This window comes from Glycine soja, chromosome 11, assembly GCF_004193775.1.
Source record: "Glycine soja cultivar W05 chromosome 11, ASM419377v2, whole genome shotgun sequence".
NCBI lineage: Eukaryota > Viridiplantae > Streptophyta > Magnoliopsida > Fabales > Fabaceae > Glycine > Glycine soja.
Window position 1 is genome coordinate 15,643,729 of NC_041012.1, and position 15,454 is coordinate 15,659,182.

The 15,454-nt window shown below is 31.2% G+C and overlaps 1 protein-coding gene and 1 long non-coding RNA gene across 2 annotated transcripts; both read left to right on the top strand.

The window, feature by feature from the left end:
* The first annotated feature begins 5,310 nt into the window (after positions 1 to 5,310).
* On the top strand, positions 5,311 to 8,214 carry LOC114374431. The gene is made up of 3 exons (XR_003658565.1): positions 5,311 to 6,019; positions 6,879 to 6,925; positions 7,887 to 8,214. It is a non-coding gene; the product is annotated as an uncharacterized LOC114374431 (long non-coding RNA).
* Positions 8,215 to 11,470: 3,256 nt separating this feature from the next.
* Positions 11,471 to 12,274, top strand: LOC114372964 (DEAD-box ATP-dependent RNA helicase 13-like). Its single transcript, XM_028330533.1, has 4 exons — positions 11,471 to 11,536; positions 11,632 to 11,754; positions 11,834 to 11,950; positions 12,161 to 12,274. The coding sequence occupies exons 1-4, from the start codon at positions 11,471 to 11,473 to the stop codon at positions 12,272 to 12,274; spliced, it is 420 nt and encodes a 139-aa protein (XP_028186334.1).
* The last annotated feature ends 3,180 nt before the right edge of the window (positions 12,275 to 15,454 follow it).

Here is a 15,454-nt window from a genome sequence, read left to right on the forward strand (position 1 = left end):
ACAATATCGTGAAGAAAAGATTCTAAAAAACTTCTCCACTAACTATTGCCACATCAGCACCCTATTAAGCAATAAACCTGAAATCCAAGGTATATAATAAAATAGAAAGATCAATGAAATTCCTAAAATATCCATGGCTGAAAACTTGACATGTGGCATTTTTGTTGGGTTTTTGGTAATTTTACCTTTCCAACTTTGGGTTTAGTTTTCTACCGCTGACTTCTGTGTTGCTTTTGTTTTCTGCCATGTGACACTTTTGTTGTTTTGTTTCTTCTTCAATTTTTTGGTTTGTGAAAGAAGCATTGGTTTTTTCAGGTTCTTCTCCTTTGTTTTTTCGTTTCTTTTGCTGCATGCTTCGGTTCATGTTTTGTGGTTCCTTGTTGTGTCCTCTTATTTCGTCTGTTTAGCGTTTTATAGCGAGTGTTTTTTCCGTTTCCATTTGTTTTACAGTTTGGTTTGCTGCGGTGTTCTCTTTGGTTGCGGGGAGTCAAGGTAATAGCTTCCCACATAGGCATCAATTTTGGTTTGGTCTTTCTTTTGGTTGTAAATTTTTGGAAAATAAATCCCTTGTTTTTTGTCAAACTTTTGAGTCCATTTCGGTTTGTTTTGTAGTTTGGTTTGCTACGGTGTTCTCTTTGGTTGTGGGGAGTGAAGGTAATAGCTTCTCAATAGGCATTAATTTTGGTTTGATCTTCCTTTTGGTTGTAAATTTTTGGAAAATGAATCCCCTGTTTTCTGTCTAACTTTTGAGTCCATTTCGGTTTGTTTTGCAGTTTGGTTTGTTGCGGTGTTTTCTTTGGTTGCGGGGAGTGAAGGTAATGGTTTGGTCTTCCTTTTGGTTGTAAATTTTTGGAAATTAAATCTCCTGTTTCCTGTCGTTGAAACTTGTTTAGATGTTTTTTAGATGTTTGGGAAAGGATCGTCATTGTATCTCTTTTGTATTGGAGTTGGAAATCTAACCCTTTTTCCTTAAATTTTGCAATCTTAGATAGCATTTTACTCATGGTGATAGAGGGTACAAAAGAATTTTAAATTAAATAGAAATTGTAAGAGAAAGAGAAAGCCCATACCAAAGAAGCAGAGGAAGAGAGAGAAACACCAAAGATGGGTCTTTTCTTTAGTTGCTTCAGCGTAGACAAACACATGTGCAAGGAAGAAGAGAGATTGACCTCTGAAGAAGCACATGCCAAAGCTGCTGAAGCCGCACAGAAAAGGTTTTACCTTTATCCATTCCTCAATTTTCCCTTTTTTATTAATTCAATTTCATTAATATCCTCAATTCCTGCAAAAAATTAAAATTTACGGATTTGGATTTTTATTTGTATACCCACATGGCCAGTGTAGGTGGTGATAACAAAGAAAACCATTTTTCTTTTAGGAAGCGTTAACTGTCATGCGGTTGCATTGTTGGTGAAATGGGTTGTAAGTTATGTGTTTGGTGAAATGTCTAAATGAAGTTTTAATTTTTAATCTTAAAAATTCATGTGTGTGCTGGTTTTGGGATACCTCCCTGTTTATGATTTCTGAATTATCTATTGTAGAAACGAGTTTATTTGATTTTATAGTATGCACCCAAAGGTGATCTTTACAAGAAATCACAAAAATGCCAATATTTCAGTTAAAGACGTGTAACTATTGTAAGTATATATCATACAACAACATTCCTTCTTTTCCTCTCCCCATATGTTGTTGTTTGTGGATTACATTGTTGTTGTGGTCACTATCAACAATTTTTTCGTCATCTTCCATATTGTGAAAAGTTCCAAACAAATATAGTTGATGTGGTCTTGATTGTGGTCATGATTTGATATATGAAAGAAAATAAACTATTAAAGTTTTGATATCAAGACTAAAATTATGGTCATAGATTGTTTTTAAAAATCCTAATACACCCATTAAACAACTTCACTTAATATTAAATAATTTTAAAATGAAATTTAACATATTCCGATTGCTTTGAAGGTTTGTGGAGGGGATTCTACATGAAAATGGAGGACAAAACCTTTGTTTGTTGATCCAACTTGTGTGAGGTTTATACAGGTGTACCATTTCTTATGCGAATAATACGTTGTTATTGGTTGGCAGTGCTGCAATTTATATCATGTGATGATTGGGAAATTGAAAGATATATAATGACATGGGGACATGATTGCACCGACTGAGAAAAACAAAAGGAGATTTAGTATTTGGACTAGAATTGGTTGTGCCTGAATTTAATAATAACAACTATCCCCATTGTATGTGCGAAATTATGCAAAGTTATGATTCTATTTGACCAAGAATATAATATAATTTTATATCTACCCTCCATTGATTAGTCACCACTATGTCTTTGTTGCTTCTAAGACAAGTGCAAATTAGACAAGAGCTAGCTTTCGGCATGGAGAAAAAAAAATACGAGTTCCCCAATCCTGGTCACCACCATTTTCCTTTTCAACAAACCCAATTGGCCATTTTTTATATAGGTACAGTATGGACCATATGCTTCTAATTGGGCGATTAATTAGCAAAATGTGAAGAATTAATTAAAAAGGTATAACATGATGGGACAAAACTACATATATGAATGTGAGCAAGCAAGGAACAAGATTAATTGGAGAATGATTTTCATCTCTTTATTATAGGGATATTAAACCAGAGAACCTTCTTATTGGTTCACAAGTGATCTCCTATACCCAGGCTGTTGTTTCTTATATGTTCATTTATTTGTTATCCTCACATTGTGCTCATTATTATGGGTTATTTCATTCACTTCTTGATTTTTGCAATTTGTGTATAGATTTTCTTTTATGATTATTTTCATTTTGTTCTCTCTAAATTTTTATATTTTTATTTGTCAATTTAATATACATAACATGGAACATATTTTGATTTATGAGGTTTAAGATAATGATACAAAATTTTTGTTTGATGTGTAGATGCAGGAGATTTATAGATCTTATGATTACTTTTTGAAGAAGGATTATGTGATAAAGGAGAAACATTTGTAAGTTGGTTCTGAATCTACTTCCTCACTTTGCTCCTAATGATCTTAATAGCGTGTTTGTGTTAACTTTTTAATTTTTGGGACAAAACTTTGGTGTTGTTTCGCATATGCTTTTAGTATTGTTCTTTAATTCATGCTCAGCAATTGCAAGAGTCTCAAGATGCACGTCATAATATCATACATCCCCAATCTGAATTTCATTCTTCATTGATGGCTATGGGTAGCAGTCATACTCAATCACTATGAAGTCCTCAATTGTTTATAAAAATTGGTCTGATTCAATCAAACCGAAATTGTTTATATATATATATATATATATATATATATATATATATATATATATATATTTGTAAACAAATTTATGTCACTCATGTTTATATTATTCTTATATATTTGCCCTTGCTTAATCATTGCAATGGTATGTTTCAACTTCATTCTAATTTAATTCTACATCCTTTGTTTGACATAGGGATTTTTATTAATTGTCATGACTTCAACAAGGAGATGATTCATTGACTGAAGTTATGATATTCAACATTCTATAGGAGAATTTGCTCCATCATTTTTCCACTTAAATATTTCATTTTGTTGCCTTCTCTGTATATAAAGGCGCCATATATATTGTTTAATTAGTGATGTTCAATTACCCTTTTTGTTAGGGGTGTTCATAAACTGATTCGATCTATTGACGACTAAAAAAATTGATCCAAAAAATTGAAAATAAAAAAACTGAATAGACTGAAAATTTTAATTTAGTTGGATTAGATTTGATTTAAAAAATTGATGTGATTCAATCCAAATCGAAATTGTTTATACATATATGTATATATATGTTTTTTTTACACACATTTATGTCACTCACGTTTATATTATTCTTATATATTTGTAAAATTATCTCATAAATTATACCAATCTATCAAAAATATATTGAAAGATAAATTCTTAATAACTATGAGTTAAGATGCATAATTAAGTTGTCAAGTTGTGTAAATTTATTTTTAGTAATGTATATATTTAAAAATTTATATTATAAGTTATATAATAATAGATAAATGAAATGTTTAATGTTTTAAATCATCTTTTATCATATATTTTATTATTTATTTAGTATTTTCCCAAAAAAAAAAGAGGTAAGATTAGAGCTAAAAATTGATCCAATTCAAATCCAATTATTAGATCAGGTCTGAAATTGGATCAGGTCTGAAATTATAAAATTTCAAATCCTAATTCAATATTTTATTTTAATTTTGTTGTACGGTGATTTTTGAGGTATGAAATTTTTTCCTTGTTATACCTTTTTGATAGTGTGGTTGCTAGATTGTCACTATGAACTATATCAATTTTAAGTCAAAACCAGTAATTAATCTAGGAAAGCATTCTATTTTGTGCTACTGAGATCTTTTGAATTTATCTGAATTTAGTATTTTAAATTGTGAAAAAGTTTAAACTATTTGTGGGCATACATGGGATGGTCATTGTTGATATCTTCTTTCATTTGGTGTGTTGAAGATTATTTTGATGTGATGATTAGTTGATTAGTTGACTGGGTTTGTTACAGGTTATTATTTATATTGTCCCTTACAATTGCGTTCAGAGTACTCATAACTTTGTGAATTAGTTTCATATTTCCTTAGTTTGGACATTAAAGTTTTGTCTGAGTTTCTCGTAGGTTATTGTTTATTATTATTATTATTATTATTATTATTATTATTATTATTATTATTATTATTATTATTATTATTATTATTATAAACAAAGAGAACCCTTTTTTTCCGAAAGAGAATCTATCTATTAGTTTGCCTTAGAAATTTGCAAATCTATCTTATTCTTGGTTGTGTTGTGAGCTTGTGGCAGAGCTATTTAAGAAGAAATGTCTAGGACATCCAAGGTTGTGCCTGCTCTCCACTCTATCAATTTAATCTCATCTTGATTTTGAAAGTGCTTAAGGATAATAAAATCTTTTTATTTGGAAGTTTGGAGTTTAGACATTAAACTTTTGTTTGGGTTTGTTGCAAGTTATCATTTATATTGTTTATTATTATTATTATTATTATTATTATTATTATTATTATTATTATTATTATTTATATGATCCCTTACAATTGCGTTCAGAGCTTCATAGTACTCATAACTTTATGAATTAGTTTCATCTTTCCTTAGTTTGGACATTAAAGTTTTGTCTGAGTTTGTTGCAAGTTATTATTTATATTGTTTATTATAATAATAATAATAATAATAATAATAATAATAATAATAAACAAAGAGAACCCTTTTTATTTTTTTATTTGGAAGAAAATCTATCTATTTGTTTGCCCCATAAATTTGTAAATTTATCTTATTCTTGGTTGTGTTGTGAGTTTGTGGGAGAGCTATTTAAGGGAAAATGCATGTGACATCCAAGGTTCTGTCTGCTCTCCACTCTATCAAATGATATGACACGTTATGCTTCAAAGAAGGTACTTTTGGCTACAAATTTTAATTTAATCTCATTTTGATTTTGAAAGTGCTTAAGTATAATGTCATATACTAATTCAGTTGTATAAATAACTTGATCTTTCTGGAAGAATGTTCAACAAGTTGCTGTATTTTTCCAAAATCTTTTTATTTGGAAGTTTGGAGTTTGGACATTAAAGTTTTGTCTGGGTGTGTTGCAGGTTATTATTTAGATTGTTTATTATTATTATTTATATGGTCCCTTCCAATTGTGTTCAGAGCTTGGTGGTGGCAGAGAGAGAGCGGGTGACATTGGTCTTTTTGGTCTGTTTGGTTTTTTGATATTCTTAGTTTAGGTTCTTCAATTCATCATTCTCTTCTCTACGTCTTCGTTTTTTCATTGACATTTTTCCTCTCTCTTCATCTCTTATTCACTTTATCGACACATGATATATCTTCTAACAACACATGATATATCTTATAAAGCGTAGGAGGGTTCCAGATGCGTTGTGGTGAGCATTGTGTTGTGCAATGATTCTTCTCTTTGTTTATATTTTGAACAAAGGGATCAACATTGAGTCCAGACCTGCTTTGTCCATGGTATTGTTTTGTTTCTCAATTGGTTTGGTTTTCATATGTAGTTCAGGATTTTGAGGGGTTTAACTACTGTTTAGTTATTTGATTTTCGGAATGGGGGGTCTGTGAGAGTGAATCAATCCTCTCTCAATTGGTGTTGCATTTTCTGCTGACAGTACCAAGAGGGTAAGCAGAAATTAAAATGGCACATTTGCAAGAAATAGATCGAGTCAAGAATGGAGTTATACATTTAGAATGCGAATTTGTCATTTCCTTTCTAAAGCCTAGGTTCATAATGACACTGGGCAATCTTATTGATACTGCAATTATTTAGAGTGTGAATTATGTATATATTTTTTAATTTAGATGAAGAAATTTGGCTTTCAGGGTAGTTTTTGAGTGCCGCAGTAAACACTTTTAGTTTTAACAGTGCAATTATTTAGAAATCACCCTAAATATTATAAAAGACTAAAAATTTATCATATCTTTACATTTAGTGTATGAACTATTTACTCGCATTTTAATTGTACAATTGCAATCTCTTAAAATAGTTTCTTAAATTAAATTTACAATGTATCTTTCAAAAACATTTCATACAGGTGAGATAAAAAAATAGAAAATAAGCAATTTAGTATTTTCTTAAGTGTTCTTTACAAATCGCATAAAGTGAGAAATTGGAGTTGTCCTAATTCAGTTGCTTTCAATGGGATCTACGTGTACTGTGTTCGCATAATTTTTTTTTTCAATACAAGTAACTCTGGACAAGAACAATGTTGAATATTTCCTTATTAGCTTGAATTTCAATATATCTCTCTTAACATATTAATTCCCTATCTAGAGAGGATTATGAAAATTATTTATACAATAATTGTTACCTTACTAGGATTCCTTCAAAGCACTCGAGGCTGATATATGACACACCAATGCTTTGTGAGTTGTTCTTTTCCCTCCCCTTTAAAGTTTTTTGTGTTGGTTTGGGTTTAGGGTCGACAAAGAGAAATGATGATTGATTATGAATTGATGATTATAAGTGTTGATAGAGTGTGTGAATGTATGAACGTATTATCAAACGCTTAGGGAAACAGTTTTTGAAATCTTACAAATACGGACTTGGGTGTACAATTATTGAAAACCTGAATTTTTTTTAATTCTTTCATTGGTAGTGTTATGCAAAACTTGTGACAGGAACGCCAATGGAGGTAATTTGATTTTTCATTTTTTTCCTTTCTCTTTCATTGGTTTTGCTTTGTAATCTTTTTGAAGAAATAAGGCTTTTATTTATATTTTTAACATACTTATTGATTAATTTTAGGAGGAAACCTACAATTATATAATTCTTAAATTATTTTTTTTGAAGCAAAATGTTTTTCTTTTCATAAGGAAAATGTTTTTAATTCAATTCCTACATGTCACTATTATGCAAACCTGACAAGGTAAATAGAATGATGCATTGAGATGATTGAAAAAGAGTTGCATTGGGATGATTGGAAAAGATCCAAATGATGCAAGTATTTCTGTTCCTCTTAATAGAAATTTTTAATTTCATCTTTTTTGGATTATGACGGTTGTAAATAACATCCAAGTTTATGAATTTAAGTTGTTTTTGTTCTGTTGTAACTTTAAACACTGTAGCTAAAGTGAGGTATGCTTCTTCAATTTTAAGGAAATTAATTATTTAGAGAAGATACATAAATATTCAATGTCATAAACTCTTCAATATATATTACATTTTAATCTATATTTTTCACAACTTTCTCTCCCATATTCATTTCCTTTTCTATTATTTTCTAATTTTATACATTTATTCATTCTACCTTTCACCATTAACTGATTATACTTTCTTATTCAAATTCTTATTTAAATGTTTATCTAATTTACATTTTATCTGTAGAAACTTCTAGCTTTTGCCGCGCCGCATCTTGATGCCTGCGACCAGCATATGACAATTCTAAAAATATTTGGCCCTCCTCTGCAATAGATGGAATGTCGTAGTCATGCAGATGAAGTTACATTTTACTACAGGAGTTATGATAAAATTTGGAGATTGGCTTAGTGATATCAACTGAATTTTATTTGTATTTTCTTAATTTTACAAACAATATTTTGTAGTTCGAACACCAACTTTATTATAAGTATTAAGCCTTTTTTCCTTCAACAATGTATTTCATTTTATATCTGTCTTGCCAAAAAAAATCATGCTTGCTAAATGACTAAGGAGACGACCCGTGATGACAGTGACACTGAATAAATTTGGAACATTAAATTGGTACTTCTTGATAATAGTGTTTATCTTGCTTTTCTGAACCATTTGTCTACTATATAAATATATTATCAATGTTTAATCTATTTTAATTTGCACATTAGTTTTTCATTTTATTTTTGTTTTGCAAAACAAATAAGCATACATGTGAAAAAATTTGCAAACGACTCGTGCGTACGCACGGGTTAAAATATGCTATTGCTAGGGTTTCTTTTTTTTTTTTCTTCTTTTTTTTTGCTATGTACTAATTAGTTTGTTTTATTTATAATTTAGATTTCGAAGAACAAGAGGGTTGTCGTGAGGAACTGGAAAGGCAACATTATGGTTGACATTTGCGAGTTTTACCTCAAAAATGACAAGCAATTGCCTAGCAGGAAAGGTTGGTTACTACTTGCTTCTTTCAAATGCCTTTTTCACTCTTTTTATGTGTTTGTGAATTTATTTTAGTTTTGTGTGTGTGTTGTTTTAGGAATAGTAAGGGTTTTAGGTCAGATTTTTTCAATGCTATTATATTGTCTCATCTTTATGTGAAACTCTTATATAGATTGTTTAGTGCATTGCTCTGGTTACTTCTCCAGCTTAATGTTGGGGAAACTCAGACTTTTCCGCTTCGTGAAGTTAAGATAGACACTTAGTAATTAAAGGTAGTAATGGGAGCACACGATTATAATTCTCCAATATGGAGATTCTTCCACTATACAAAGTGATAGTAGGGTTACAAGGATGTGTTTATAAAATTATCTCACTCTATGGTGGCTCACTCAAGCTTGAGGATAAAGACTTCCCAAGCTATTTATCTTTTCTCTCAGAGAGACTTACTCAAGCTTGAGGATAGAGACTTCCCAAGCTATTTATCTTCTCTCTCAGAGAGGCTTTTTCTCACTCTAAGAAGTGGATTCACTCTTGTCTTGGATGGATAGGAATGAAGGCTCCTACCCTTATTTATACTACTCCACCTCCACAATGAATGGTGGAGATTACTTGTATCCTAGGGTGGAGATTAATTCTCTAGAATGCTCCACACATTCTAGGAGTCTCTACACTCTTCTACTCTTTTCCATATCCTTTCATAAGGTTCCAGAAGGTTCCACACATCTCTAGAATATTCTAGAGGTTTCCACATACTTCCACAAGCTTCTAGAGAGTTCTACACTACTCTAGAGTTCTCCAGGACGTTCTAGAAAATTCTACACTTTTCCAGAAAGTTCTAGAATTTTCTAGAACCTCTCCAATTAAGGAGGGATCCCAACAAATCTCCCCCTCCCGACTTAATTGGGGGGTAGTAGCAAACCGGCACCTTGGATACCTTATGTCAATGTGCTTTGGTCATCATGCAAGGATTGCTTCTCTTCTTGCATGGCTCTTCTCCACTTTTCCAATTCATAGGTGTTACTCTCATGCAAGGATTTCATCTCTTCTTGCATGGCTATTCTCCACTCCAGTGTTATTCTCATGCAAGGATTTCGTCTCTTCTTGCATGGCTATTCTCCACTCCACCAATTCATAGGTGTTATTCTCATGCAAGGATTGCATATCTTCTTGCATGGCTCTTCTCCACCACCAATTCATAAGTGTTATTCTCATGCAAGGATTTCATCTCTTCTTGCATGGCTATTCTCCACTCCACCAATTCATAGGTGTTATTCTCATGCAAGGATTGCATCTCTTCTTGCATGGCTCTTCTCCATTCTTCAATTTTGTAAACACATCCTTGAACATGTCTCCATCATGAGCGACGTTATCCTCTATCTTGAATTGCACGAGCTAATGACGGCTCCGGATGAACTTGACTCTTGATACCACTGTTGGGAAAAACTCGATGGGAGAAAATACCAGGGAGATTCTTTTACCCGATGTGGGACTTCATCTCACACTTGTACACATCTCCCCCTCAAGTGTGAGTCTCTTCCACATGGAAGCCTCCCCATTCGAGCGAAAGTCATCATCCACGAGTATAACCATTAGAGCCTTCATGCTCTAGCTACCTGCGGTACTTGCACCGCCGCTCCATATGCGGGACACGCTGCCTGGACTCACCGTCAGGAAGACTTTCGATACAAGGGATCCCCAAAGCTGAGATCCATCATCGCCATCTTACTCGTCTGAGCCGATCACCAAGTTGAACAACCTGGCTCTGATACCACTGTTGGGAAAACTCGGACTTTCCCACTTTGTGAAGTTAAGATAGGCACTTAGTAATTAAAGGTAGTAATAGGAGCACACAATTATAATTCTCCAATATGGAGATTCTTCCACTATACAAAGTGATAGTAGGGTTACAAGGATGTGTTTACAAAATTGACTCACTCTATGGTGGCTCACTCAAGCTTGAGGATAAAGACTTCCCAAGCTATTTATCTTCTCTCTCAGAGAGACTCAAGCTTGAGGATAGAGACTTCCCAAGCTATTTATCTTCTCTCTCAGAGAGGCTTTTTCTCACTCTAAGAAGTGGATTCACTCTTGTCTTGGATGGATAGGAATGAAGGCTCCTACCCTTATTTATACTACTCCACCTCCACAATGAATGGTGGAGATTACTTGTATCCTAGGGTGGAGATTAATTCTCTAGAATGCTCCACACATTCTAGGAGTCTCTACACTCTTCTACTCTTTTCCATATCCTTTCATAAGGTTCCAGAAGGTTCCACACATCTCTAGAATATTCTAGAGGTTTCCACATTCTTTCACAAGCTTCTAGAGAGTTCTACACTACTCTAGAGTTCTCCAGGACGTTCTAGAAAATTCTACACTTTTCCAGAAAGTTCTAGAATTTTCTAGAACCTCTCCAATTAAGGAGGGATCCCAACACTTAACAATGTCTTCCCTGGTACTATGTTAAATCATATTGGTATTCTTTTTTTAAACAATCCATTGTTCTCTATTATTGGGTTCTGTTAAAGATTCTGAAATGTAATAATAAAAAGCCATGAACCTTTGAGAACATGATGAATTGCTCACATAATAAAAATAGACTTGACTTCAGAGCTTTGGATTTTCATTTTATCTAAAAGGAATCTTTGGTAATTAGAATAATGAGTAATAATTTAAGAATTGAAAGAAGGTAATAAAAAAAACTTGAAATCCCTAGTCCAAACTCTTGTTTTGAGAATTTCTATACTCAAATAATGCTCCTCGACTTCTTTTCTTAGTAACTTTATTTCTATAAATAAATAAAGTGAACCTAGTTACTAAATTTAAAAGTATATTGTCCATCCATGAGCATTGTGTGTGTCTACTTTGTCTCTCCTTTCATAGGGCATGGAACTCAGATCCTTGAAATCGTGATTAATTAATTATCTTATTACTAAGTAATCTATTAATTTAATTGAATGTTGCATTTTATTTCTCTCATCATTTTGCCCATTGTTTGATGTAGGCCATGGATCGCTTTCGTGAAAATGAAAATGGCATACTTGTTGCTACAGATGTTGCTGCAAGAGGTCTTGATATTCTTGGTGTTAGAACTATTGTCCACTATCGACTTCCACATTCAGCAGAGGTATGCAATGCCTTGTTTCTTTGATTCATATATTTCTATAATCTATATATGACATCAGGAACTTGCTTCTTACTTTTAGGTTTATGTTCATAGAAGTGGAAGAATAGCTAGAGCTTCTGCTGAAGGTTGTTGTATTGCTTTAATATCATCAAGAGATACATCAAAGTTTGCTTCATTGTGCAAGTCATTTTCCAAGGTGTCTTTTGGATTGTTTTAAATTTAAGCATCTATATTGGAGATATTAAAGTTGTACTTTGTAGCTATGATTTTAATTATCTCTTATTCAAACCAGTTAATAAAAATTAGTCAACATATGTTTTTGAAGAAAATCACTAATTCATGCTGCTTCATCTAGACCAAATTAATTAATTAATTTAAATTTCTGTATATTGTCTTGGTCATACAGGATAACTTTCAATGGTTTCCTTTAGAGAACTCTTACGTGCCAGAGGTCCTAAAACGATTGTCTCTTGCACGTCAAATAGACAAGATAACAAGGAATGAATCCCAAGTATACTGATTCACCTGAATTCACACTGCTTTTGGACTTCATTCATGCAACTTGTGTATGATTAAAATGATTTTGAAATCAATTACCTACTCTGAAATATTTTCTTGTACGCCTTTACTTTTATGGGTTAAATAGTTAAATTTTTGTTAGGTTATCTTATCCTTGTTTATTTCTTTCCTTGTTAGGAATGTTACACTTCATCTATTTTTGACCAAATGTGTACTTTTATTTGTGAATTATATTTTTCTTATTGTAGAAAAGGTTGAGAAAAACTGGTTTAATTGGAATGCTAGCTCAGTGGAATTAGTTATAGAAAATTATGACAGTGAAGAGGAACAAGTGAACAAACATAAGCAAATGAAGACCAACTCTAGACAATCGAAGAAATTGAGGAGGTCTGATACTTTTTTAAAAATGTAATGATGTATAGTTGTTATTCTCCTCTTTTCCAATTTATTTAATTCTTCTCAAATTTTACAAATTGCAGGAGCTCAAAATGTTGATTTCACATCCATTACAATCAAAAACATTTTCACATCAATATTTAGCAGGGGTATTATCCTTATTATGTTTATATTTCACCCTAGCACTTACTTTTTGATGTTATTTATGAGTAGCATAGTGATTTTAATATTTTCTACATCATAGATCTGTCTTAGTTCAAGTCATTCCAAAGTGGATCATGGGTTGGGCTTTCTCTACTACTTCTAGTAACTGGGATTAAGTTGCAATTTGGGACTCTAGATGCAAGTGATCTAAGGAATTAAAAACTTCTACCACACCACTAGAATTTGGCCCATATGTGTGTTTCATTGTTTTCAATAAAAATACATTATTGTAAATTCATTTGTTACCTCTGCATATGCAACTTGGATATAGGTCAGTTTGTTTAAACTTATTTGTTGAAATAAATATTTATTTTAATAAAATAAATACTTTTTTATATTTCTAGTGTGTTTGTCGAAACTGTTTCTGCTTATTTTAAAAAGCAAATCCTATTTGCTTCTTAAAAAACGCTTATATAAAAAACACTTATTTTAAAGTTGTTTTTTTTAAGTTTAAACAAACTCACCCAATATATTTTTTTATAAGAAAGAAGTTGCCTTGCATCTTCAAGTTCAGAAACTTACAAAGGTATCTCTCTTGTGCATTCCTGTTTACTATAGACGATACAATTGCAAACCATTTGTTGGTAAATATGTGGTTTTCAAAATTTAGAACCTGTTTCCTTTTAGAGCCATTTTTGGTACTCATAATTTAATAAGAAACAAATGACATAGTCGTGTCATGTATGGCAACATTGTTGCATCCTTGATCCATAATCTGTAGCCCCTGCTTTGTTAGATAATTAGGAATAACACCCCTTTCCATTGTTATTTACTTGTATACCTCTTTTAGAACCCGAAATTTGACATAAACTTTTTTGTTACTTTGAAACCATGTTTCTTAGTTTCTACTAAATGGATTTCAAAAATTGAGGTATTTGCTTGAGGAGCATAAGAGACAAAAATTTAAGTTGTATGAATCTCTGTAAAGATTAACTTTTTTTTTTTTTTATTGACATTGATTCTGAATGAAGATATTATATTTTGCTTCCACATTGATGGCATTACCATAGGTTCCTTACATGATGTCCCTGCTGGACCTGTGACTTCATTTTTCAGATCTGTCAGGAACACCTTTGATTTTGACTTCGAAGATGACAATGAAGGTTAGTTCTTGAGGAAAAATGGCATTACGATAACTTTCTAAGTAATAATGTTTATCTAGTTACCATGTTAGAAACTTATGGATAACAATTTATCAAATTATTCTGGAGCCATATATTGGTGATGCAATATTGCTTTGCAATGTACTGAGCCTCCATCACTCTACATATTCATTAATTGCAATACATGTGAACTTGCGTATATAGAGAAGTATGTGGTATTGTGTTTCTGCCATTAGAAGGTTTCCCAAACCTCTTTTTTTTTCTTTTTTTTTTTTTTTTTTTTTTTTCAAATTTTCAATGTGCTAATTAAATTTCACTCTTATCTGTATTTGCTTGGTCTTGGATTGTTTAGTCAGAAATATTTAGTTTTTGTTCATCGTTGATAAATAATATGCAAAAATATATGTTTATTTGAGTTTTTTCATTTGATTTTGGGTCACTAAGCAATGTTCTGCAACATACAGAGTTTAGCTTCTATGTCCATCCCTTCGAGTAGCAACATCTTAGGTGGTAAAACTTCATCTAGGTTTTGGTTTTTGATGCACTTTGGATCAATAGAATATGTATAACGATTGATTGGTTAGCATTTTTAAATTAGGGATATCGTCCCTTTAATTTAGGTAAATATCTAAAAGTAATTAGTTACTTAAGAGCGTTATTTTTTTTACATGATTCTCTCTTTCTTTTTCTCTTTCTATTTAGTTTTTTCTTTTTATTTTTTATTGTATTACTACTATCTTAATTTTTTTTTCATTTATGTTTTTTTTTTCATTATTTTTCTTTCTTTTTACGTTATTTTATTTATTTTCTCTCTCTTAATCTTTTTCTTTCCTTTTTCTTATTTTTGTTTTTAGATATTTTCTTTATTTTTGTATTTTTTTCATTTATTCTTTTTTATGTTATTTTTGACTTTAATACTAATTTTATTTATTCATCTTATTTGACAAAAAAATTTATTTATTTATGATAATATTATAAATAGAAATATCTATATTATGATATTAAAAAATTTGTATTAGAAATTAATTTAATTTTCTAATTAGTTAATATATTTCTTACAAACTAATATTTTGATTTTATGTTTAATAACTTCATATATAAATATTTTATTCATTAATATAAATATAATAATGTTAATTTTTTTACATAAATATATGATAACTATATTTTAATCTGCTTATTTTTAGATTGGATATTTAGAAGACTACATTAATGTTGGTATTTTACTTTTTCTATTTTTCCTGACTGAATCTTAAACTTGGTAGTTTCTCCTTTGTGTTACTTTAATGACTATTAATCTCTCTATTCTCTTTGCATTGAAGGCTAGAATTGTTCACCCCGATAAAAATTCTGGGGATCCTAAGGCCGCATAAAATTTCCAGGTAAGCACTAAGATGCCGAGTTTTGTTGGCTTCATAAGACTAAGCAATAATAAAATATTACTAGATCTCATTCCCCGCATGATCGAGCATAGGAAG

Excerpts from the sequence above, each read along its gene's own strand:
- LOC114372964 (XM_028330533.1), top strand. The coding sequence starts at position 11,471 with ATGAGCATTGTGTGTGTCTACTTTGTCTCTCCTTTCATAGGGCATGGA. Across the intron at positions 11,755-11,833 it reads GACTTCCACATTCAGCAGAG|GTTTATGTTCATAGAAGTGG; the intron begins GTATGCAATGCC and ends TCTTACTTTTAG. Across the intron at positions 11,951-12,160 it reads TGTGCAAGTCATTTTCCAAG|GATAACTTTCAATGGTTTCC; the intron begins GTGTCTTTTGGA and ends TTGGTCATACAG.